Source organism: Clupea harengus, chromosome 19 (assembly GCF_900700415.2).
Source record: "Clupea harengus chromosome 19, Ch_v2.0.2, whole genome shotgun sequence".
Lineage (NCBI taxonomy): Eukaryota > Metazoa > Chordata > Actinopteri > Clupeiformes > Clupeidae > Clupea > Clupea harengus.
The window spans coordinates 18,294,773-18,321,853 of record NC_045170.1 but is presented as its reverse complement, the minus strand read 5'-3'; the positions used below and the strand labels follow the sequence as shown (position 1 = coordinate 18,321,853).

The window sequence follows — 27,081 nt, the reverse complement described above, 5'->3', positions numbered from 1 at the left end:
TAAAAAGGTAATGTTTTGTGAGAGACAGCCTTGAGCGACAGCATTCACATTTGGTTCGGATAGCTAGGTAATGAGCTTTGCCACACTCTCAGGGTTAATTGTGTGACTTGTTGACATTTATTTCATTTTAAAAAGGTAATATTTTGTGAGAGACAGCATTGAGAGACAGCATTCACATTCAGTTTCGATAGTTAGGTAATGAGCTTTGTCACACTCTCAGGGTTAATTGTATTACTTGTTGCCCATAGTCTATCCATTGTGTCTCAAGACAGTACTGTGCCTGGATCTGGGCCGAGTGCAATCACAATATACATAGCTTTACAGTCAACACAGTCTCTATTCATCTCTATTCATCTCTATTCATCTCTATCCATCTCTATCCATCTCTATTCATTGAATGCACTGAAACTATTCCTGGGGATGGTCCCTTCCAGCATGCTAATGTAATGTGCCAACGCACTGCTGTCACCTCTTATTCTCACTGCGGTCTCAGAGGCACTGCATACATGGGAAAACACCAATTAAAATGAAAACTTTTTAACAGTAGTGACAGTCCACTCAGCACACTTGACACGCAATATATGCGCTAATTTATCACTCTCTGTATACATCTGTATGCAGATGATTGTAATAGCAACCATTTGGATGCATTGAGATATATTGAAAAATTGTATGGTGAGTAATACTAAGCTCATACTATACCATAACAGATTAGGTAATGGTGATTAGGAATGGGGCTTTATTGGGCTCAGGATGGGAATTTCTTCTCCAAATGTAATTCTGTTTAGAACATCACTCACACGTATAAACATCTAGGTTCTCTGAGTGTCTATCCAGATGTCTCACTAAGTATTGATTAGATGTAGATTGCTCCGCTGAGATCTCGCAGACTGCCTGGAAATAAAACCAAACATTTTGAAATAGCTTGTGGTAAACACAATTTATTTACTTGTACAAATATCAAATATCATCATCCAATATATGGAAATGCTTAAATATATACTGAAATGTAATCCATTTCTAAACGTGTAATTTAATATCATGTAATGTAATACATGTGAAGCAGCTATTTGTGCTTGTATCTGTAAGCACACATTGTGTACCACTGACATTGTGTAACTGTTATTGTTCTGCACTCCATTGCACGATTCTCAGTGGTGAAAATAATTGACAGAGTGTACCGTATGAGTCATGATTCGGTTTAGGTCAGCTGACCAGTATGTTTATGAAAACAAAAGATGTATTTGTGCATTTGTGTGGAAGCACCACTGGGAGTGTGTGATAATGAGAGCATCAGCTCCAGCTTTCTCTGGAATGGCTAGACTTACACCCTCTGTGTGTGTGTGTGTGTGTGTGTGTGGGGGGGGGGGGGGCGTCATTTATGTGTACATGTCAGAGTGTGTATGGAGGTGTGTTTGCGTGGCTGTGGGTGCATGTTTTAGCCATCTATATATATATGTGTGCATGTCTGTGTTGTGTGTGTGTGTGTGTGTGTGTGTGTGTGTGTGTGTGTCTCAATGTGTTTGTGTGTATGTGTCTGTGTACATGTGTGTGTGTCATAGTGTGTTTATGTGTACTGTCTAACTGGCCTTGCTCTTGGCTGACGTTGTGTGTGTGTGTTTGCTCTGGCTGTCACGGCGAGGCTTGTTTGTTTCGGCGCTGGGGCATCAAAGGCTGGGCACTGGGCACTGGGTGTGGACGCTAGCTGCTCGCAGCTGAAGGTTTGCATTACTCCAGCACTCCCCTCTGCTATCGATCTCATTAAATGTGCTGACGGACAGACAGACGGATATTCCCTGTCGAACAGGACGGCGCTTGCTGTAATAATAGTCTTATATACACACACGCAAACACACACACATACACACATACACACATACACACATACACACATACACACATATATTTATTTTCATACATACATACATACACAGGCACACATAAATAAATAAACAAGCTCAAAACACACCCACCCACATAATAATATGTAAACAGACAAACACACAATCAAGTGCAAACACACTCCCACTCTTGTGTGAGCTGACGTATAAGCTCCTACACACACACACACACACGTACACGCACACACAGTCACACATCATGTATCTGTTGGCTGACGCCTCACTGAGTGAGTGACAGGGCCCAAGGTGACTGGTCGATACACTGACTGACAGGCATGCATCCATCGAGTGATTGACCTGCCAAATGAAGGGGTGTGAAGGAATATAAGCGAATGAGAGATGAGAGGGAGAGAGAGAAAGAGAAGAGGGAGAAAAATGTTGCGCATCAGGAAAAGATGTAGACATATTAAGACAGAAAGACAAAGAGTAAACATGAAGTTCACATTCAGTGAAAAAATGCATCATAATGATGATGCATTTTAGTGTCTTACGTACAATACATGGAATTGAACTCACCTTCAGTGTCTAGATGAAGAAAGATAGTGAGATTTAGAATGAATGTCTAGGTGATGGATTTTGAAAACAGTGTGTTTTAAAGAAATAAGCTATCTCTAAATTACTTTTCGCAGCATCCTTGGGGGATGGGGAATCTTAGTTGAAAGTCTCAGCATCAAGTAGGACGTATTAGAGATCATTTAGCTTGCATCCTTCTCATCATTTTTCCTCTCTTAGACAAGAGAACATTGAGTGAGAGTGAGATTATAATGGACCTTTGAGCACGTTTTATCCACAAGCGGCATCCCCTTGGTAAACCACTGCATTCTGAACTGATTTCCCGCAGGACTATAACAGAGGCAGTTTTCAGTGACTGCAGAAATTCTCGTATTTGGACTCTGAAGTAGAATTTTCTTTCCTTTTTTTTTGAGAGTGGGGAGAAAGAAGAAAAAAAGATAATTTTACTGTTTACCTTACTCAGCCTGGCCTCTGGGGGATCCGTCTGTTTCCCCTCTCTCTCCTCTCCCTTCTTCTCTCTGTCCTCTTCTCCTCTCTCTCTGCTGTGCTGTCTTTCTTTGGCACCCTCTATTCCTCACGCTTCTCTCCAGTCATCCCTTCCTCTATTTATGCCTTTCGATCTCTCTCTCTCTCTCTCTCTCTCTCTCTCTCTCTGTGTTTCTCTGACCCCTCCAGACTGTGTCTAGCCATCCCTTTCTGTCTGTGTTGTGCCTTCTTTATCTTCTGTCTGTCTGTCTGTCTGTCTGTCTGTCTGGCTCAGTTTCTCCCTGTCACCCCACCTCTGTCTCACTGTGTGGTTTTATTCTCTCTCTCTCTTTCTCTCTCTCTCTCACACACACACACACACACACACACACACACACACACACACACACACACACACACATTTCCCTCCCCACTCTCTCCCTTCACTGACTGTTAGTTAGCCAGACTGTTATTGTCATTCCTTTCTTCCATCTCTCTCTCTCTTCCTCACTCTTTCCTTTTCTCTCTCCCTTTCTCTACCTCTGACACCCTCTTTCCACTTCCTGCAACCCCTCTTTCAGTGTCTTTCTCTCTCTATCTCTGACACCCCATTCCTTCTTCCTTCACTATCCCTACGAATCTCTCTCTCTCTTTGTCTTCCTCTTTCTCTCTATCCCTCTCTACCTTTCACAATCCATTCCGCTTCCTTCTCTCTCTCTCCTGTGTTCTCTCTATCTGTAGGGTGTTGGCTAAGGATGTGAGGTGAGTCAGCTCCTCTTCTCTCCTCCTCCTCTCCCCCCCCCCCCCCCCCCCCCCCCCCCCCACACACACACACTCCCTTTCACTCTACTGTGTGGCCACATGTCACAGCTTCCCTCACTTCAGCGAGGACGACACGGCGGGCCCCTCAGCCAAAGCCAATGCGGCACCAGCCTCTGAGACCCGTCAGGCCCGATTCTCCACACTGATGCCCCACTAACACCCACCCACCCCAACACACACACACACACACACACACACACACACACAGACACACACACCACAACACACACACACACACACTCATGCAAACAAACAGACCCCACCCTTAACTATGGAGAGAATTATGTCTCAATATTATTTGTAAATGCATGTACCATGATCCACATATATTTACAAATGTGTTTTCCATCCACAAAAACAGAACTCCTTACTTGTGATCTCATTTGAATAAACGTACTGTAATTTGTACAAATTATGTATATTTATAAAGATATACTTTATAATTTGTTTGTGCATTTGCCGTGAAATGTCATTTGTAAATCTGTAAAGTGAAGTGAATCAGCATTTGTGGATCATCCAACACATGCATCCATCCGAACTTCCACTGACGTCATTTTCAGACATGACTATAATTCCCTTACTGAAGACTAGCAAGTATGAGCTGAAATGGATATAGGTACTTGAGGCTTTTATATGCATGAATGTAAAATGCTTATGGACTTATCATGCTGTCCTGTGAGGATAAGGAAACAGTAGGGTTTGGTTTGTCATTCCAGGTGATTTATGCATTTGTAAGGGGTTGAGAAATTAAATTCAAACCTGAAACAGAGAAATAGAATGCACCGGAAAACTGTATCATGCCTTCAGAATGAGTGTATCCAAGTTGTGAGACTTGATTTTTTTACATACAAATAAAAAAAAATAAAAAAAAAATAGGCTAAATATTCCACTGTTAAAGGTTAGACCTGCTGACTGATACCTCCTCATCTTGTCCTGGGCTTCCTGTCAGCTATTGAGTTTGTTCCCAATAAGTAGGGATGCACCGATACCCATACCAGTATCGGTATCGGTGCCGATACTTCGTTAAAATACTCGTACTCGTACTCGTTTTTGAATTGCCGATACCAAGCACCAATACCACTCATCAGTATTTCACTGCATCAAACTGGCCGGGCTATGCTGACACAAATTGTGATTTATTGTCCTACCTGTCCTACCACTCTCTGCCAGACTAGTAAGTAGCTTATTTGTCGTCTTGTGTTGCATTTGCTTGATGTTTGACTGTGTTAGGAAAGTTTGTCATAGTGTCAAAGTATTTCAGTATACAGGTTTCGCTAAATGTAGCTGCTAGCATCTCGTTAGCGATTAGCAATTCTGTTGTGCTGCCTTAACGGCGTTTTGGGCTCATTTTAAGATAAATGACGACGACAGGAGTAAGGCACAGTGTAAGATCTGCACTGCTACGGTGTCGAGGGGCGGAAAGGAAAGTACTTTGTTTAACACAAGCAATTTGATTAAACATCTGAAGACACACCATAGTGCTAAGTACACAGAGTTCACTGATGCTAGTGGCGCAAGACCGAAGCAACCATCTTAACTGACGTCTTACAAAAGAAAAAAACGCGCACGCACACAGAGAGAGAGAGAGAGAGGTAGAGAGAAAGACTGTGCCACATAGGTTAAGTGATTGTTTGTGTACTTGAGCAGGAGATTCTTCTGATCCTTTTGTAACTGAAATGTGCTCTTGTGCTAATCCAGTAATAGTTCTGTTCACTTTTTGTTAAGCAGACTGTGTTGTTAACTATGCAGCAAATTGAATTGCCTTTATCTGGTTATATTTGCATTTTGTCTAATGTGATGATATTGTCTGTTTGAATTCTTTTTTTGTGTGTTAAAACCAGAAAGCTCTGTTTATTTTTGGCTTGGGATAGCCTTCTGTTAATTTTGTACTATAGGCTTGACATAATCTGCAGAGGATAAAATAAAATCTGCCTCCAAATTAATTGCACTTTCATGGAGACCAAATCAAAGAAGTATCGGTATCGGTACTCGGTATCGGCAAGTACACAAATAAAAATACTCGTACTCGTATCGGTTTGTAAAAAAGTGGTATCGGTGCATCCCTACCAATAAGCACAGAAACTAAGTGTCAGACAAAACCTTTTATTGTCATACATACATTACAGTTGGCCTTACACGCAGTCATAGATCGATCATCAGAAAAGATGAAATTAATCTGGATGGGTTGGGCTATATGTGCCGATCAGTGTGCCAGATGTACCTCTGCCTTGTCAGTCAGCATTTCCGCCACACACACACATACACACACACAAACACACACACACACACACACGCACCTCTCTTTTTGTAGCCCCTTCCTGCCCCTCCCCCACTTCTCTTGCGTCTTCCTCCTCTTGGACCAGCAGGTTCCTTGCCCATTAGCCGTTGACTAAGCCCCCTCATGAGCAGGGCCTACAAGGATGTGATGTACCGGGCTCTCAGGCCCCCATGCCCCTCACTGTGTGCGTGCAGGGGAGAGTCTCTTCTCTGGAAGTCTGTGTGACTGAATTAGCACACGGTGTGGGATGCACGTTGACAGCACCGCCATCTGCATGATTGCCAGGCATGTCAGTATGTGTGCGTAGCGTTGTTACCTGGCGGTACTGGTTTGTTTGGGAGAAAAGACTGTGGAGAGTTATAGAGCTGAACTGGATAGAGCGTATTGCTTTGCACAAATCATGAGACATAGGAAGGAATGCTGACTATTTTGGTTCTGGGTCCCATCAAGTCTGGGTCTGTTGTGGTTCACTGTCAGTGTGTTACTCTAATGGTGCTGTCTGGTATGTCTACGCTCACTGTGTGTGGAAACAAAAAGCATCTCACACGACTGATGTTCAGAGCTTGTTTGTAGCTCAAACTCATCAGTTTAACCTGACTGTAGTTCATGTGCTTCCTTTATACTACCTAATCACTGCTGGTGGCCAAGGCTGCTTCTGCTATTTCTCTACCTTTCACAATTCATTCCGCTTCCTTCTCTCTCTCTCTCTCCTTCTTATTCTCTCTATCCTTCTTTCTCTCACGCTTTAGGTCTCTTTCTCTCCAGGGTTCCATCTTTCTCTTGCTCTCTAGGGTGTGCCGATGGCCTTGAGGCCTTAGTCACCGCCTGTATTTACTGAGAACGAGTCATGCAATTAAGCTTTCCCCTGATTAAAATCAGCCTGCAGAGATTCAGGGCAAAAAAGGCATTACGTTACCCAGTTTCCTCTTCATATTAGATGCCATAGGCGTTAATCTGTGTCAGTAATGTTGTGCAGACTGCTTATATGCATACACTATACAGTGTACACATGCATGGTATATGATATATGACTCTTGCATCCACCCTTTTTTTTTAAGAAAAGCAGCAACTCACTTAGTGTACATCTGTTTTTCGTATGATTAAGGAGGCTATAATAATGGTTTTGGATTTAATAATCTATTAGTGTTCAGTGCATTTGGCACCATACAATTACTTAATATCAATTGAGGTATGAGTCAGCTGCCAATAACCAACGGATATGACACCTGCCACAAAGAAGTGTACCGCATCATTTAGATTCCCTTTTGGCTTGACACGAGTGTCAGAGAAGGTTCCTTGCAGAGTGCTAACAGTTGGTGTGGGTAATTATTCTAATTATAGTCCTTTTGTGTGAATGTCAGCAGAAATGTATGGGTGTGCTGTCAGCTGTGCTCAGCTGGCATCAGTGTGCAGAGGTTGTATAAGCCTGTCTTTTTTTCCCCCTTCCCGCTCTTTCTCCTCCTTCTGTAGCGGCGGAGGCGGTTCCAGTACGGAAGGATGGGGAGCAGGTAGGTGCCATGAATAGCGCACACGCACGCGCACACGCACACGCACACACACACACACACACACACACACACACACACACACACTCCCACAAACACACACACACAAACACACACAAACACACACACACACACATATACACCCATACATACCTACATACATACATATATACATACACACAAACCCAAAGAGTGAGGACTGATATTTTGGACTTCACACATTTTTGGGGCCCTATATGGTGTGTGTATCATGTGGTCCCCACATAACCACACACACAAATACTTTCTGAACTTTCAGAGTTCACTGTGGGAGTCTATTGACTAGGGAAAGTGATGACAAAGCACTGAGGAGAGTGTGTGGGTTGAGGAGATACACGAGACATCAGTAGTATGACGCCTTTAGCAATATCATTTTTGTTTGCAGTGCGCACATCTTCATGACATCATTTCACACCATGAATGCACTGCCAGTTTAGCTCTGACGGCTATCAGAGGTTGCCCCACACCAATGCCACTCTTACCCGTGTTTACTCTGACTGCTAATAACCTTATCTGTGGTAAGCCAATATTAGTTACATATAGAATCAAACAGTCCTCAGTAGAACTAAAAAGCATAGATTTTCTTCAAAACACTGTGTGTGTGTGTGTGTGTGTGTGTGTGTGTGCTCACTAATGCCAGGGACAATGGGCGATTTGTATTGTAAGTGTAGCTTTTCAACTGAAAGCCTGATGATACAATGCCTGCATTCGGCTTGGCAGTATTGAATATCTCACCCAAGGCCATTCGAGATGCTAGCCCCCCCCCGAGTCCGACCATTATCCGACTGTATGACAGCCACTCTCTACACCCCCCCCCACCCCCGACATAACACCATGTGTCATCCACCTGACTTCTTCTCGTGTCTCAAGAATCCATTTCCACTCTCGTTCCCCTTCTGTGGTGAGAAGCCAGCAGGATTTATCTGTGTTCATTTGTATGGCAGATATGGATGAGTTTGGCCGGGACAGTGTAGTCTCCCAGGTCCACACTGGTGTGAGGCTGTCTGGGCTGCTTGGGATCTCGGGGGACTGCCGTTTAACACTCAGCTGCTTCCTGGAACTGAGGGACAGAGCAAACCTTCTATATGGGCAGCGCTGCCAGGAGCGTATTGAGCTAAAAGTTTCCCAAAAACGGTTCCCAGAGGCCTGTTGCAAGGGTAGTCACAAGGACAATAACAGTGACGTCAGGGTTCCTGGTGGCACTTCAATAAAATTTGACCCTGATAAATGTCTAAGTTGTGCCTGCTGCTATAGAGAGCGCTAATGCATCTAAGTGACAGTGTTCCACGATATTTTTATGTCATAAAATTCTAAGTACGGTTGAATATAGGGCATTCATTGCAAATATACAAAGTCAGGGAGAAGTTATCTATGGCTGTGGATTTCTCAAGGCTATGCAGCTGTGCTTTTTTTTAACAGGATTTCTCACAAAGGCAACATTTCTAAAGGTGCATGAGTCATAATGGCACACAAGGTTGATTTTTTTGTTCAAAGAATCAGAGAAAGATGCCTGAATTGTAATTTGTTTCATATTTCAAGATAATCTGTTGCTTTGTATGTAATTTACATAACTCCCACAACCATGCTGATGTAATGGAAGCTGATATTAAACAATGAACATTGCTCTCGGAAGTTTGCAATTTTTGTTGACAGCTTACTTTTCAATGCAGCTTAATGAGTGACGGCTGTCATATGCAATTTGTCCCAGTATTCAACAGCCATGTTAGATTTCATCCACATCTCTCTGACAGTGAACTGTAGCAGCACTGGGTGGTTTTAGAAAAGAGGCAACCTTACATATCTTCCAGAAAATGTGTGCTTTTCACTTAACAAAGGTCTGAGCAAGGCAATCCTTCTACTTACACACAGTACATTTTATTATTTCATTTTATTTTGAAATCTTGTTATTTCAAAACAAGCATTGCCAGAGAGAACTGTAGCAATGGCTGGTATTTGTAGTAATATTCCCAGAAAGCAGTGGAAGGGCTCATTAAGCAGGTTCTGCTGTGGCGATAATAATAATAAGAGCTCTTCCTGGCTGTGCCTGAGTAGGTTCAGTGACCTTCAGATGACCTCTGTTATTGATCAGGCGCAGACTGCTCGGTGCAATGTGTCATTCTGGTGCACAGACGAGGCTGTTTACTACCCCCAGAAAAAGCTACCACTGTCCTCCATTAATGCAAGTGTCGAGGAAATTGAGCTGCTGTTATAGTGTGTGTCGACAAGCTTGCTATTCACACACACAGAGAATGAGTTTGTACCCTTGTGCTCGGTATGTCATTCGTATATGAGGCACTATATACTTCACTGCTGACTTTACACCCTGACTGAAAGAAAGTGAAAGAAAAACACTAGCGCATCAGTAACGCAGAGGACCCAGAGTAAAGAGCATCATTGCACAGCATCATTGCCCTGATTTCCTTTCCTTTGGGACGAAAGATTATGAGGACTCCATATATGCACGTGCTATTTCTGATACGCTAAATTTCTGCATATGAGGAAAAATATATTTAGTCTGAAAGTCTATGTTTAGTCGATATGCCTAAAAGTCAGGCACTGACATGGTAAATAGCAGATGAATCAGATGAAGCAGATGAAACTCTAGCTAATCCCAATAGCGCTATAAATACTTGTTTAGCTGGAGCAATTTCGTTATTTTACTTCAGCTATGACATACCATACACCATACAACAACTACATATTAAACTATGGTATGTTGAACCAGTGTATGTAAACATTAGAGCTTCGTACTTTTGGTTTGATTATAGTGAATTTCACCACAATCCTCTAATACAAATTTTGTATACTCTCGGCCTGTCCTGGTTGCCACAAAGTCCTCAGTGCCTCTGACCATCTCTCCTTCTCCTCACCTTTTCCTTTTAACCCGGTTCCTATTTTAACTTCCTGTTTGGGCACCTGGTTCCATCCCCTGTGGACAGGTCTACATGTTGAAGCTTTTTTATCAGCAGTTCATTCCTTTTTTCCCTTTCAGCCCCTACCATTCTCTTTCTACCAGGCTAAAACTACTGCCCATAGCTTCCCTTATTCTCATTCTCTCGTGTTTTCTCCCCTCCTTTCTCTCTCCTGCTCTCCCTGTAGCAGGGTGGTGCTGAGGTGTCATGGGAAGGAATCAATGTAAGTGTCTTTTACATTATGGCACTCCCTCTTGCGACCCACCAACCCTTCATAGTCTCTCACAGCCAGATGAGAGTTCAGAACTTTTTGACAAGAGTTCAAAGTCTGCAGACTTTCGAAGCCTGTCGAAAACAAGACTACACCTTCAGTCTTTTCCACCCCCAACTCATTTATGTGTCCTTTACGTCTACCCATCCTTCAGGCCCTGCCTTTTGATTGGTTTAGTAATTTCAAATGCCATTAACATTGAAATTATTCCCATATTTAGGCCACATTTCACAATGGTTGTCCTCAAATGTACAGTACGTATATGTTAACATATGTTTGGCTATCTAAGGTTACTCTCTCCTGATCGGTATTGGGCAAAATAGCGCATCACTCTGGAACAAATCAGCTGCTGATGCAGCATAGGTCCCCCACTCTAAGCTGCTCCTTGGAGTGGACAGACATTAATCAAATACAAGAGCAAGGACATTAAACTGTCTTCCTCCTGCAGGGCTTGGACACTCTCAGTTCAGCTGAGGACTTATTTCACATCGCTCCAATGAGGTCTAACCTTCACAGTTCATTTCAATGAGATGCGATGTTTCATTGTTCAGCTAAAGCGACTGTCCCTTCTGAGAGTAACCTCAAGTTCCCTATTATAATCTGCCAATACAATACCTGCCAGAGTTTTCATGCTGCCAATGTAATGCCTAATGAGCATTTCAGTAAAGAAAAGATGAGTAGCAGGAGTCAAGGTGAAAAATTACTTTTGTATTGATATGCAGACAACGTTATCGCTTCTTTAAACTTTATTTAATTAAACGTAAATATATTAAATATATATAATTATTCAGTATAAATGTTGCCAGGAATGGTGCCAGGTGTCCTGATGAAGTGCTAAATGTGAGTGATAATTGAAATGTACTGTGAGATTAACGCCATCTGTTTTCCTCTCTCGTTCTCTTGCTCGCCCTCACTCTCTCTCATGCACCTCTGATCTGTCCTTTTTTTCCCGAAAATATGCAATATTTCCTCCACATTTTCCTGTCCTCTACATTTCTGGTTCTAAATATTTTCTTTCCTATTTTTTCTCCACATTTTCTGTCTTTTCGTTCTTTCTTTTTTCTTCCTTTCTTTTTTTCTTTCCCTCTTTCTTCATGCCTTCTCCCATCCTTTTCATTCGTTCATGGCTCTTTCTGTGCTTCCTCTGGGGTGCTTCTTTCTTTCTTTTCCACTGCCTCTCTGCCTCACAGCCCTCAACGGAGGACACCACCTCCATCCTGCCTCGCATCAAGCAGAAGGCCAACCCCTATGGGATCGGTGCTCTGGCTAAGTCCTCTTTGACAGGTGTGTCAGGTGTGTGTCTGTCCAGATAGCTGGTAATCGCCCCCATGTTGGCTCCATAGCGGAGGAGAGGAGTGTGGAGTCAACATGGCCACCCCCGTGGGTATCCCCCTTTCACCCCCCACCCCCCACCACCCCCTTCTCTTACCTCCATTACAAATGCATGTCAATGCTGCTGTTTACAGCCATTGATGATGAGCTCCAATCAGATCCAATGTCAACTCTTCCCACTTTCCCACACCGAAACCAATCAAAAGCAAACAAATCTCCACATGCTAACGTAAGTGCTCTACCGACAAACACATCACCACGGGCTGTCTGCTGGGAAGTGAGCTGTTCTGGTGTGGAGTGAAGTCGCAGTGGTGTGTGGTGGTTGTGTGGTGTTGTGGAGTGTTGCTGTGTCTGGTGTAGTGAAAGTAAATGAATCTTGTATTACATGTATTTCTGTGTCTGTATTACTTGATACAAATATGCAGTTATTCACATTTACTTCAGAAACTACTAACTAACTAACGAAGATGTATTTTCCTTAGCTGTTTTTTTTGTATGCAACATCAATTTTGAGAGCAGTGGAAGTTATAGCCTCGAGCATCACACCATCAATTACACTTTCCTAAAACAAGATGGGGCTATTTTTCAAAACAAAAACAGTGTATTGTCTTCAGTGACAGGAAAGCAATAAAGGAAAACAAAAACAGAAATACTATCAACAAAGCCAATTTGTTCTGCTCAGGGCCTTTGAGTCGTATTGTCTCCCCGACAGTTTTGCACTAATGCATCCCCTGTTCTGACCACACAATTTGCATTTTAATTAGACATTTCCCCCCCCCCCCAACACTGATGCTTTTGATGTTTCCTTACCCAATCCCCAATTATTCATTTATGTGCTGTATAATTAATCATGTGTTATAAATTAATTTCATCACTAATGCGTTTAAATGGCGATGTAGCCTCCCAATCAGTTCTTCCTTATTGCCCGTCATGGAAAGGTGCAAGGATTCGTCAAGTCAACAAGGCTTGACAGATTCAGGCAGTTTCCATTGGCGCCATCCACTTTCATTTTCTCACCCTGCATCAGAGGCACTTCTGTCACGTCTGAATCACAAGTGTGAAAAAAAAAAAAAAAAAAAAGGACAAAGCCCCGGCATCAAACTGCCCGGCAACTCCTAATCATCTCACTCCCAGTGAAACACTTTGCCTCTCAAATGGTCTTTAAACTCACAGCCGCTTCCTCCTCGCCTTCCTCATCTTCCTCAGGTGTGTCCCGCACCATGAAGGACAAAGTCACCAAGCCCACAGCAATGGCTCAGGGGCGTGTGGCTCACATGATCGAGTGGCAGAGTTGGGGAAAACCATCTGCTGGGCCGGAGGGGGGTGTGGGTCGGAACAACCTCCACCGCGAGAGGGAGAGGCGGATAGAGAATGATATTTACAGTGACCTCAGTGATGGGGAGAAGGAGGCACGTTTTGCAGCCGGTGAGTCAAAGTCAGGTGATACTGATTAAGAAAAACATGAGGGAAAAAAACTTGCTATGCTATTGCTAATGCTATGCAACAAGAGTAAATGTGTCTTGAGCCTTCCTCTTTAGCATCCTTCTTTAGCCTGGCTCTTCATGCAGCTCTCTCTCTCACTGTGATAAACCATCTCTCTTAAATCTCTTAAAATCTCTCTTAAATTTCATTCCCCAGGAGTGATGCAGCAGTTTGCCATCTCAGAGGCCACATTGATAGGCTGGACCTCCATGGAGGAAGACGGTTTGTGTGCAGGCTCCAACCAGGGCAGTGTAGCCCACCTGAGCGAGGTCAACCAGGAGAGCATCACCAGTCGAGGTAAAGACACATCAGTTGCCTCTGTGCCAATGAGACACATTCGATTTATATATTTACAGTCATTCATTTAGCAGCTGTGACTTAGTGCTGTTGAAATATACATTTCATCAATATGAGTGTTATCAACCCATGATCTTGGCAATGTTAGCATCTTATTTTGTCATTTTAGCTTCAGTAACACAAGCAATCCCATGTATATTATCACACCACAATAAATTCAGGAATTGCTATGTTATAGGAATTTCTAAGATATAAGTCTATTATTCGTTATTTTTTATGCCATTCCAACAAGATAACAGAGACTTGATACTACACCTTGGGCAATTTCTTTTATATAATAGAATTGGCTTAGCCCTTTCAATTTATGTGTTTATCTGGTAGAATGTGTTTGGCCTAACATGAAGGCCCAGCCAGTACACTCACAGGTCTGGGTCCCAGTAGCATCTCATGCCATCTTGGGCAGAGTGCTTTTGGCCTCAGTCCTTGTGTGGGTTGAGCTGTCACTGGTAACTGACACCTGCCTGTACCTAGTGCGTCTAACCTGCCGAGGAGCATATTGGAATGGTGTGTTCTTTGGCCTACTTAGCCCTGTGTGTGTGGAGACATTAGGGAGTGGGGGTGCGAAAACAAATGGTTGCTGGCTTGGCACCACACATACTGGAGTGGGTGTGAGCCAGTCTGTACCCTCTTTGAAGTGCCACAACACCCAGAAGACTGAGAGACCAAGAGAGTGGGGTAGAAGTGTGTGTGTGTGTGTGTGTGTGTGTGACACACAGTGTATTTCCAGAGAGGCCTCCAGCCATGACTGGCACTTTTTGTTGTCTATTTGCATTAATCAACACATAAACAACAAAACAAACATGCACACACACACACACACACCCAAAGAAACAAACAAACAGTGGATTTTTGCGATATGCATAATGGAAAATGCAAATAACAGGAATGGCAGTGAATGTGCGTCCTCTCTATTGCAGTGAGAGCCAGATGGGCTTTCTGAAAGCAAACAGCTGCACTCTGCTTCACAGCAGCTGTATGTAAAACTCTCCTCAGAACAGCCAGCTACCTGCTTCACTGATTGGTGCTCATTGCCCATGTTTTGGTGCTCCCGCTCCTCAGCTTGGTGTACTCCAGTAGAGGTCATGACAAACACACACACACATAAACACACACACACATAAACACAAACACACACACACACACAAACAAACGCAGGCGTAGACATGCATGATGTACTCACAAACACACATGCACATATACATACTGTGCAAACACACACACACATCATTGCAGACATCCACATACAGTCATGCACACATGTATATACACACACATAGAAACACACAAATACACCCACCCCCCTACTCACACACACAATTTGATCGATTGGGCTTGGCCTGATTGATATTGTTTACCCCGCTGACTGATGTGTCCTCACCCCCGTTTGACAGGTCTTGGAGGTGTGACACGGCTTTATTTACTGCTCGCACGGGCTATGGAGGCACTCAAAATGGCAACGGAGCCCTTGGGCTGCCGGAAAATAATGGTGTTGTGTGCGCAGCCGAGGCTGGGCAAACTCAATCCGTGACCTGGAGCGGGGCGGGGCGGAGCAGGGCACAGGGAAGCACTGTAAAAGCTGGAGATGTGTCTGATGATTGGTGAAGCATGAAGCAGAGATTTGAAAAATAGAGAGAGAGGAGGCTGACAAAATGTTTCATCCGTATGTCCATTGCTCACACAGGACTCTGAGACATATTTTTTTTCCTGACATTTTCTCTCATGTCGTCTCATAAGTAGAGTAGTTTTTCCCTCATACTGTCATTGGATGAAGGCAATGTTTCCTTAATGTTACATGTTTCTTCTCTTTGGATGTGTATAAATTTATCAGATAGACATGTTGAATATCTGCTATTGGGAAAGCTCATTTTGCATGATATCCCGATGGAGAGAGAAACATTTTATGTGGAATTGGAGAGGGACATACCACACAAAACCTGAAATGTAGGGTTTTGTTTTAGATCTCTACTCCTTTGAGCCACTACTTATAACCTCTCTACATCCTCTCTTCCTGTCCTGTCCCTCAGACCAGGCAATGCATCACTCCACCGCTGAAGTGTGGCCTCACACCTACGTCTCACAGGGCCTCTACTGCCTCTCTTCGTCTGAGGCCTGGGAGCCAATCAGCAACGAGCCCTCGGCCGTGGCCTCCCCTGCCGCTGGCTCCTACGTCCTAGCGAGCGGGACCTCTGGCGAGGGCTTCGAGGGGAACAACACCCACTTCCTTTCCCAGCAGCCACATCTCACTTTGCAGCAGCAGAGCCACCTTCAGCAGCTGCATCAGATTCACCAGTACCAGCAGCAGCAGTTTCTGCAATACCAGCAGCAACAGGTAAACTACAACTCCCATGAACCTCCGCCCTACCAGCAGCCACAGCCTTACATCCTAATGCTAGATTTATAGTTATCCATTTGGACGGAGACGGACACATAGCCACGCCTTGGCAACACCCTTCCCCGTGGTGGAACGCCCATCCGAGCCCATCCAAGCCCTTCGGAGAGCTGGACGGACACCGACGTGCACCTCTCGATTTTTGTAACTTTTTCGGATACGAACGGATAGCGACGGATACCCCCTTGGCTGTGATTGGTCCGCTAACGAAATCATATCCTAACGACATCATTTCCGGAATCTCACATTTCCTGTTTCATTCCCTATCTGTTCCTATTCTGTTATAGAGTGTGGATCAGCCGAATATTTCTGTCCGAGCCCGGCCTGCGTCCGACAGAGTAGTGCCCGAGCCAGACAGCCATTCAAATATATTGTCGGAATCCAACCAGACATAGTCAATGTCTCAACTGTTCATACTAATGACACATTTACGTATGTTTTTTATGAATAGCCTGTAGACTGTCTCACAAGCTTCTTCTAGTTGATTATGAACAAACATAACAGAAGAGGTCTGAAGATATTTCTGAAACACTTATAAGGACACTCAAATGACCGCAAATTCATAGGAGAGAATACTATCCCATTCTCACAGGAGACATCACAGCAATCGGAGCATATTTGTCAAACGCGATAAAAGATAGCCCTACTGCTCTGAAATATTCCCATTCCATACTGAATATTCTGTTTAGATCAAAGGTTTGTTTTTCGACACCGTGATATTTCAGATGATGGAACAGTTGAAATGAATGCTCATATACAAAAGCTAACATTAACGTGAAGTGGAGTTAACTTGCAGCCAACACCATTGCATTACAAACCCTAACACACACACATAATGAGAAAGTAGGCTTATTACACCTGGCGATTATCTCGCCTTTTATCTTCCATCTTTGAATAATGTAACTTATAAACACGTCGTTTTAAAGCGCTGTGGCCGTCCTGAAAAGATGTGTCAATAAATGAATTTAATCCATAGAATCCACGTTGACTTCACTACTTATTAAGATATTGTAACAAATCACGGAAGTGTGGAATATTTGTTATGGCTTTTAATTAAACACTAAACACAATACAATGTCAAAATGGCACGGGCTTTATGCACTGCTACAAGTTATCACGAACAGACTGTGCTACCGTCACACACCTGTATAAACTCCGTCCCAACACAGAACAACGACATGCAATTAGAACAGTAAGGAACATTGTTAAAGAACATCGTTGGGCACTGCATCACATCGAGAAATATATGTGCCCGCCGCACGGCATTATGGGGCGACTATGCCGGCAAGTTAAATATGGAATGTTCAATGCCTTATCGCGCTGACTTGTCCCAGCCCTATCCCGGCCGGACAGCAAGTAAAATATTTAGTCCGAACCCCAATGAGTCAATGTCTCAACTGTTCATACTACTGACACATTTACATACGTTTCTTAAGAATAGCCTGCCTTTATTAAACTCGAGCATCAACAGATGAATGATAAATGCACTGGCTCACACAAACAAGCCCCGTTAAACGCACAAGCGCGCACAAAAGGGATATAAGCATATTGAAATGAATTATTCACATTGCAAGAACGGAATGAAATGGCCTACACATTACACACGCTATGCATCTGATATGCCTAAATAAAACTCACGTTATATGCTACACCAGAAGAGGCGCGAATAAAACAAGTCTTACCATTGAAGATTATCTTTTTTCTTGAAAAATGTAAGTAGCCTACACGGACACATTCCTTATAAAAGTATCTACATAGTCCAACCATCGATGTTTAATCCATGTTGTGGAGAAAGAGGATGGCATCAATCATATTTCATTAAAGCTTCACACTTCTTACATTGGACATATCAAACAGCCTCATTAGAATCCGCATAGAATATGATGCCATCCGACAGAAATATCTCCATAGGCCTACAGTAAATTTCCCCTCGAGTGTCGTTTTAAACTCTCCAGATGACAGTTTCTTTTTTTTTTTAAACTTTAAGTGCACAAAGTTCGTTATGAAACGATCTACATAGTCCAACAATCGAGGTTTAATCCATTTACATTTAGTCATTTAGCCGACGCTTTTGTACAGGGGAGAAGCATGTGAAGCAAACACGTTTACTTGACTACTTATTAAGATATTTAAATATGGAATGTTCAATGCCTTGACTACTAAGCAGAAATATCTCCATACAGTAGATTCCCCCTCGTTTTGTATTGTTTTAAACTCTCCAGATGACAGTTTATTTTTTAACTTATTCCCTGATACCAGTTTGCCTCCTGTAATCGCGTTGTCACAGCTAGGACATAAAAAAAAATCCCCGCACACAAGAAGGCTATTATCCTAAATGTGATTTATTTTACTCTCAAAAACGAACTTCTCCATCACGTGAGGCAGACACGTTGACTTGACTACTTATAGATAAGATATTTAAATATGGAATGTTCAATGCCTTATCACGCTTATGTTTGAAAGCCATTGTTTTCAGCTTGCAGGTGCTTTTGCCTCTGGCCCAGTTTGTCGGTTTTGACGTTCATCTCTCTCCCCCAACCATCCAGGTTTAATCAATCCGCGTTGACTACTAAGCAGAAATATCTCCATACAGTAGATTCCCCCTCGTTTTGTATTCTTTTAAACTCTCCAGATGACAGTTTATTTTTAACTTCTTCCCTGATACCAGTTTGCCTCCTGTAATCACGTTGTCACAGATATTTATTTGCCCAGTCAGCTTGTTGGTCTTGACGTTCAGATGTTGCGCCTAAACTATCATATCGTCTCGTCACATGATCAAATAGAGACTTGACATTGGACAACAGCATACATATTACCCAGCAATCATCATTACAAATCTGAATATGACAAAAAATACCAAAGAAAATGAGATAGTATTCATTTCATTGAATCGTTTTTAATAGTTTCTATAGTGTATGTAAGATAAGCATATCATTTTGTTATAGATTGCTACTATTTTTCACACAAATAATACCTACCATGATGGAGATAAGTTTGTCTTTTCAAGTGAATATATAGCGTTAGACAGACTAACCATTGTAATGCAGTGTGTCTCAAAGACCCATGTGACTACACCTGTTGCTCTTGATGACATGACGGCTGGGAGGAGGGAGATGAACAATCGACGAATTCTATCACTCAAAGAGGTTGCGTAGTAGCTCGTCTGTGACCAAAAAACCGCTGCTCCACCTACTGTTCTGGCGGTGAATTGTTTTCAACACCCACAGCCGTCGGAGAAGTATAAATCAAAAACAGTACGTCCGAATCCGTCCGAATCTGTTTCCCCGCCCATCCGTAAAACGGACGGACACCGACGCAGATCTATAATTCGGGCTTAAGGCTGATGTAATTTTGTTAGGTTATGAATGCTTATCCAAATGTAGGAATGTGAGTGCTGACATCGTGCTGTTATAGGGCTATCTCTCAAAATTAGGATGTGATCATTGGTCCTTTGAAAAACTGCGAAATGAAAAGCAACAATAAGGAAACAGGAGAACTAGCAGCCCATCTCCGTTGCACTACACCAGCAGCTACAGCTACCTACATTTGTGCCAGCAGAATTGTGAACAATTCCCAAGCATTGTTTGTTATATCTGCAACAGGCATCAGTCAGTGTGTTTACATGATGGTATAATTCGAATCTTGCTTTAGTCGGACTATGCTATCTTTTGGGGCAACTGCTATTATCCCAATATACATGGCAGTGAATAAATCGAATCATTGGCCGAAAGCATGTCATATCCGATACAATAGGTGGCGCTGTTTTCATTACAACTAGTGGTGATACAGCCGTTTCCGCTTGACCTCTTCACCACTACCAACCATAGACATATATATGTCTATGCTACCAACAGCAACAACAGTTGATTGAGCATGAATCGCGTCTGTTCATCAGTCCAGAAATGAGTGTTGGGAAATGAGTCTTGGGTTGTCCATCGCGTTGTTTGTTTCTGCCGGCCGACGTGTTTATAAGTTACATTATTCAAAGGTGAAAGATAAAAGGCGAGAGAATCGCCAGGTCTTACTTCTCTGACAGGTCTATTTTCGCACTATGATTCCAGGTCACATTTTCATCCCGGTCCCCCATCTAATGTTAATATAATGGTCTTGCCCCTATAATGTATAAACACGTAGGTTACAGGGTGGGTGTGGCAGAGAGAGAGCGAGAGCGAGAACGGTGACGCACACGGATATATCAGATTTAGCGACCGGAGCAAAGTTATGTTGCTGTAACGTTGAACTCTGTGCAATTAATACAATACAATACAATACTTAATAGGCTAATTGATAGAATATCTCCTCGTTTGAGTGTGGTTGTTTGAGTGCAATGGGAGTGTATGATCGTCGCGGACCATTACGGGCCACTGGCGGACCACACTTCATCATATTTGATAGAATGAAGAACAAATTAGTTGTGAATACTATCACCGAGTTTGAAAGGTATTGGTCAGGTAATAGCCGATTGACAGCTGATTTGCTTTCTGATTTGACAGTAGGCCTACTGCTGTGTGTTTTAAGCAAATAAAATGTGGACTGTTTACAAGCGGGCACCTGCTATCGTTGATTATACAGTAAATACGTTGTGAAATGAAACAAAAACACATCACAGTTAAAGTTGTATTAGTATTGATTGATTCACATCGATATGAATGGATGACATGACTAACAAGTGGTGGGAAATTAATATGAAAGTATTTGTTCGGTGAATTAGCGCGTTCTGTCCAAACAGTCACAGTCAACGTTTTTGTCAACACAGTGGCACCACATAAGTATCGTCATTTGAACGTCCTCAAGGAGGGGTTGTAAAGGTGCTCATATCTTCGGACCGCTTCATTTATGTTTTATTTATTTATTTATTTATTTATGTATTTATTTAGCAGACGCTTTTATCCAAAGCGACTTACATATGTGCGACTTACAATGTATACACATTTTACATTTTACACTGATGGCACACTGCACATCAGGAGCAATTAGGGGTTCAGTGTCTTGCTCAAGGACGCTTCGACAGGGAATCGAGCAAGCAACCTTCTGATTACTAAACGACTTCTCTACCACTGTACCACTGTCGCCCCATGTTTGTTTGTTCATAATCAACAAGAATAAGCTTGTGAGACAGTCTGCAGGATATTCATAAATAAACGTGTCATTAGTATGAACAGTTGAGACAACTTATCGTCTCTTTCGACTTCCGGGTCACGACATGGGAAGGAGAGAGGGAGGAGGGCGGCGGGATCTCAAGCATGCGCAAAGACGCAAAGTCCAGTTCCTAATCCAATTCACCGTTACGTGCCGCGATAGTCGAATTATCAACCGGATCGGATCGAGTTATCCAGGGGTGTTAATCGGTTAAACAGTTTTTTTGCTCACCAGATGGGCTGTAGAGCTGTCTAGACATGTCTTTTTATTTGAGTGCATTTCCAACAAATATGTGCCACAATTTTACAAGCTACTGAATATGGGAGGCAGACAGAAATACGCACTATTCAAAATGCACTGATGCCAGATGGATATGCAGTGTGTGAAACATGGGAAGGCAGTACGAAATGTTATTCTACTGCTTTTCTTACTTGAGTTTAGAACTTAAAATACTCCACTGTCTCACAGTACTGAACACTTTAGCTACAGATGGAGTGGCATCCGCATCTACAGCAGAGGTAATTTGGCCCCAGGAGCTACTTAACATGACTAATTTCATAACAGTCTAACAGTCTGTTCTCCCTCTTGCCGTGACGCGCCTTTCAGGCCCTGGAGCACCGCTTCCACAGCAACCCTCACTCCCTGCAAGCCACGCCCAACAGCACCATCCACAGCATGGGCCCGCTCACTCACCCTCGACTGGCGGACCTGTGGGCGTCAGCTCTGGTGGAGCCCCAACAGGTGGATATCGCCGGGCAGATGACTCTGATGGATGGGGGCATGGCTGAGATGATGGGGGATGGGTTTGACGCAGAAAGCAAAATCATTGCAGAGCAGCAGGAGGAGGAGGCTAAGGTCAGTACTTTTCTCTATTCCAAAGCACCCTGTCCACAAAATGACCTGGACATTCCCACTCTCTTACCAGTTTAGTATTTGTAGTTTTTGAACCTTTATCATACTACCCTTCTATGCTTTTCCATTAAAAAAAATTATCTGCAAGCTTAACAAGCTAAATAATGACAAAAGTATGTGTTATGTGTTGAGTTTTAATCAATGCTGGATATAACTAGCTTACAGTGTTAGGCTTAAGAATTCTATGGTTTGGAGGAGCATTCGGGAGCGGGAACATTCCAACCATGTACAGGTACAAGGGCCTATGGGGACCTAGGTTCGAAGAGAATCTGTGGTCGTTTCCGAGCTCACTCCCAATCCCTCTCTCCCACTAATTTCCTGTCTCTCGTCACTGTTCTATCTACATAAAGGCAAAAAGCCCCAAAAATAAACATAAAAAAATTGTATGGATTTACCTCATTGGACTTTATCCTCTGTTTGATCTACACACTGACATCTTGGCAAAATATGGTATTTTGTCTTCCTGGTCATAGTGACAGTCAATGTTGTGTGAGGTAGATCTGTGATTGGCTAAATGCTGTTTAGGACATTTTGAAAGCCTACCACTATTCCCTGGGATGCTTCATCTGTGGATTCATCTCCACACAATATGCCTCAAAATGTTTGAGTTTTTAGAACTGAAAATTGGAATCTGTAATTGAAACAGGTTTATTTGCTAATTTTACCTCCCAGCAAACTCAGCACGGTCATTGTTTGAAAAGTAATATACCAGTATATTATTTAAAAATATGAAATTCAGATTAAGATACCCGTGGCAGCCTTTCAACTCCAACCCACACCCTACACCATTTCTCTTAATAATCCCAGCCAGTGATTTGGCAGGATTTCATCTAGATCCACAGCTATTATTATAGCTCTTATTTCTCAGGATTCCCCTCCTGTATCTCCAGCTGTGATGTGACTGTGTCTATGGGCACAGTGAGCTATTGACTGTGCCTGTGTCTATGGGAACAGTGAGCTATTGACTGTGCTACAAGGTAGACTTGACCATACAATTGCAGCTCTCCATGACAACATGACACTACAGCAGTTGTCATTAAAACAATTAAGGACATGACAGTCAAAGACCATTGCTGATTTGGACTCAAAGCAAGTTTATAAAAATGTATCAGGAAGCTTCAAGCTGTCTCTTCTAAACGGTCATACCCTCTGACTCAATCTTCACTGGTGCAGAAAATTCAAAAGGTCACATTCCGCACACTGCTCCCCCCCCCCTCACAACTAGCAATGTAATCTGCTTTTACAATGTTTGAGGTCAGTTACTCTTCCCTGCTGTTCCAATCCAATTCTGCTCCCTCCTCAGGAGGATGAGGTCACGTTAACCTTGGAACCCGAGTCTGGCACGCCGCCCCCAACTACGACGCAGCCGTCGCCGTGGGAGACCTGCAGCCCCTCGGTGGATGGCCCCAGCCCTGGCCCCCCGCCCTTCGCCGCCGTCGAGCCGGCTGCGGAGCATGCGCCCTTCGAGGTCACGTTCTGCGTCGTCCAGTCCCTGGAGGAGAAGGACGAGGAGGCGGTGAAGGAGAAAGGCTCTGTGGTTGTCGTGGCAACCAACTGACGTGTGGCAGCCCAAGAGGCTTTTTGCCAGCCAATAAAGAAAAATGGACCACCAAGCTAAACAAACACCTTAATAATCAACCAGTTACGCTAATCCCCCGTCCTCTACCCCTAACCCTCCCCCACTCACTATTTACCCTATTGGAGGAACTGAACATGTGGTTCTGGGGCTCTAGATGTGAAAAATTATGGACTAAGGAAGAGAGGAAGAGATAGCAAGGACACACGCAAAGAGGAAAGCAGATGAGAAGAGGAGTGCAATATAGAGAGCCAAGACAACCAAAAGAAAGTGCATGCTTTTGAACTATTTAAAAAGGTTGAAATCTAACAGTATACACAGTAATAATATTGATTTTTTTAATAAAATAAAAAGCCAATGAAACAATATATGTATTTACATGTATGTGTGAAGGTGTGGATGTGTGTGTGTGTGTATGTGTGTGTGTGTGTGTGTGTGTGTGTGTGTGTGCGTGTGTGTGTTCATGGGTGAATGTATGTCTGTATGTATAAAAGTATATTCTGAAATCATATTACCAGTTTGCCTGTTGGCAGTGATGTTGAGTGAAATCTTTCCTATGTTATTTATTACCAACATACACACACACACACACACACACACACACATACACATACACACACACATCCACAAGTATACAAAATTTGTGCGCACATACACAAATTTACACACAGACACACACACACACACACACATGCACAAACACACATATTTGTACTCACACATACCCACACACACACACACACACACATGCACACACACATGTGCTCTTTGTATAATCAAGCACAATACTGCCCAGTTTAAACAGTGCTGCCCAATTTATCATCATACCCTATTGTAAATTCTAATATATATGCACTACTAGAGACTGGACCAAACTTAACAGAATGTATTGCATACACCGAGTGACAAAAATCATGTTTTTAATTACTTATAGTACTAAATGTTGCTTTGTATTATTATTATTTTTGTACTTTATCACCAAGCTGCTCAACATTGATTTGCACTGATCGTCACGTGAAAAGTACTGAATTGCTACCAACCTGCATATCTTCTGATGGGCACCTCAGTGAAGCAAAGACTATGGAGCAGCGGACATAGATGGACCCTGTCATTTCCCCCGTCAACAGTAACATGTGGACTCGTGGAAGATTTAAGGGATGTGTTGAAGATGAGATGGCAGGAAAGGATGTTTATTGGAGTCCGCTCTGTTTCGGATTGATTTGGCATGCAGCGTTGGTACTGAACGATGATATTTGTTGATTCTGCGTGTTTTCTTTTTTTATTTCTTGTTTTTACGTTCACTGTAGCAGAGGTTCACCAGCTGCATTACAAAAATCAACACATCATATTACATGCTTAGTGAATAGTGACAAGCCCCCTCTAGTGGTTAGAATTGATTATGTTGCCAGCTTTCCTGCAGAGGCGTCCTGTGTCAGTGGGTTGCTGATGCCTTGCACAGCACAATAAAGACACACAGGATTATAGCTCTCATCCTGAAGTGTGCAATCTGCCACTCTGAAATTGTAGCATACAACATACCTGTTTGTTTTGTAAGGCGTTATTAGTTGACGTAAAGACACCCACGTAAGGTAGAAACATTTCGGCCAAAAAAAGAAAATAATTGGAAATCAGAGGACAGAGTTTGCATCTGTTCTTAGAATAGCTCTCGGCCCTCGCATCTCGATGGCTTGGGTTACAGCATGCTGAGAGCATTTAGAAAAAATAACAAAGAAAATCCATTTCAAATTAGATTCAAAGAATCTAAAGAAACATTTAGAGACCCCCACCCCCACTCACAAACTGACGCACTAAAACATTGTTTTCATGAGGTTCTAATATGTGAGGTGGTTTGAATCTGTGATATGATTTTAGATGATTGGAGACATAAGCTGCATTTTTCTGACCTTGGAACTGTGGGACTAACTTGTCCAGAGAATATAGCTTAGATTTTCCACAGAGAAAAGGCATTGGGCAGGGTCAACTCAGAAGTACCCTTTTATTTTTCAAACTGGCACTCTTGCTTTGCACCAGAGCCCAAACAGGATGCAGTCACTGTTTGGCTTTTCTCTGGCTACACCTTGGGCTGAAACTCAATTCTCAGAGAGGACCGTGCCACAAGAGAAGGCAGGGCAGAGTACTTTCTCCCCTCTCATTTCCCAGAGAGAGATACTTTAATCTCCAAACAGGCTCCTACCTGATTATTAGTCACTCTCTCTCTCTACTTCAGTACTAGGTTTGTGAGAAGCCCAGAGCAAATGATGGAGGTTTAGGCAAAGGTTAGATTTCAAAGAATATTTCCTGGTGGACATACAAAAAAGGACAGAGGTCATGATCTCATGATTAAAGGACTTCTTTTTAAAACTATATCTTATGTTGGTATCTTTACAGAGACTGTGGGGAGAGACACTGACTTGAAACATATTGATTCTTGTTGTTATTCTTATGCAACAGTGGGATTACATTTATTTTTGTATGATATTATTGGGACTCTTTAGGCTAATGTGCATTAAAAATAACAGTTGTTAAATGTCCCATGTAGTTATTTAGGGATAGGCGAGAGTACGTTCATAAGTGAGAACTACAGCTGTGTCTGATTAAAATACAGCTGATAGATAGTGTAATGGTCTATTTTTGTATTCATTCATTACTCTCAATATTGCCGTTGTTATCTTTTTTTGCCTTCTTTTGGCCATTCGGACGCTGTCTCTTCATTTATGTCCTCACCATGTCTGTTACTAATGGAACGAGACCATTTAAACCACTGACAGACGGACAGACATCGAGACACAGCTCAGCCGTCAGACTTGGCAGACATAGACCTCTCTAGCTCCCGTGTCATGCAGAACATGTGCATTTTTATGTGTTGTAAATAAATGGTCCACCAATGTGACCTCTGGGATTGTGTCTTTATTAATGAGTCTCTGAAGCCGCTCATAAAACTTAATTTTTGCTATTTACTACAAAATTGTATTACCTGTAAATGTTGCTCGATTAGTGACATGTACAGTATAAGGATATACATTTCCTTTATGAATGAAGTTCATAATATGCTAATCCCTGAATACTAATTTCTGAAGAATAGTTTATAATGTATTATTATAGCCATATTTATTCAAATACCTCTACTACAGTATGCTGCTACATCACATGCTCAAATGTATAAAATCAATTTTTTATATATAGTACAC

At 42.6% G+C, this 27,081-nt stretch overlaps 1 protein-coding gene across 7 annotated transcripts in view; it reads left to right on the top strand.

The window, feature by feature from the left end:
- fam131ba (family with sequence similarity 131 member Ba) overlaps nucleotides 1–24,259 on the top strand; it is a 31,912-nt gene extending 7,653 nt beyond the window's left edge. For 2 of the 7 annotated variants that reach the window (XM_031586287.2, XM_031586286.2), the window contains exons 2-8: nucleotides 7,450–7,487; nucleotides 11,897–11,999; nucleotides 13,245–13,463; nucleotides 13,677–13,817; nucleotides 15,902–16,206; nucleotides 22,012–22,260; nucleotides 23,621–24,259. In XM_031586287.2, coding sequence (XP_031442147.1) covers nucleotides 13,259–13,463; nucleotides 13,677–13,817; nucleotides 15,902–16,206; nucleotides 22,012–22,260; nucleotides 23,621–23,875 — 1,155 coding nt within the window. In that variant the 5' untranslated portion in view covers nucleotides 7,450–7,487; nucleotides 11,897–11,999; nucleotides 13,245–13,258 and the 3' untranslated portion in view covers nucleotides 23,876–24,259. Of the gene's footprint in view, nucleotides 1–7,449; nucleotides 7,488–10,622; nucleotides 10,659–11,896; nucleotides 12,000–13,244; nucleotides 13,464–13,676; nucleotides 13,818–15,901; nucleotides 16,207–22,011; nucleotides 22,261–23,620 lie in introns of all 7 variants that reach the window. The other 5 variants (XM_031586285.2, XM_031586284.2, XM_042710647.1 and 2 more) reach the window with 5 other exon arrangements.
- Nucleotides 24,260–27,081: the final 2,822 nt, after the last annotated feature.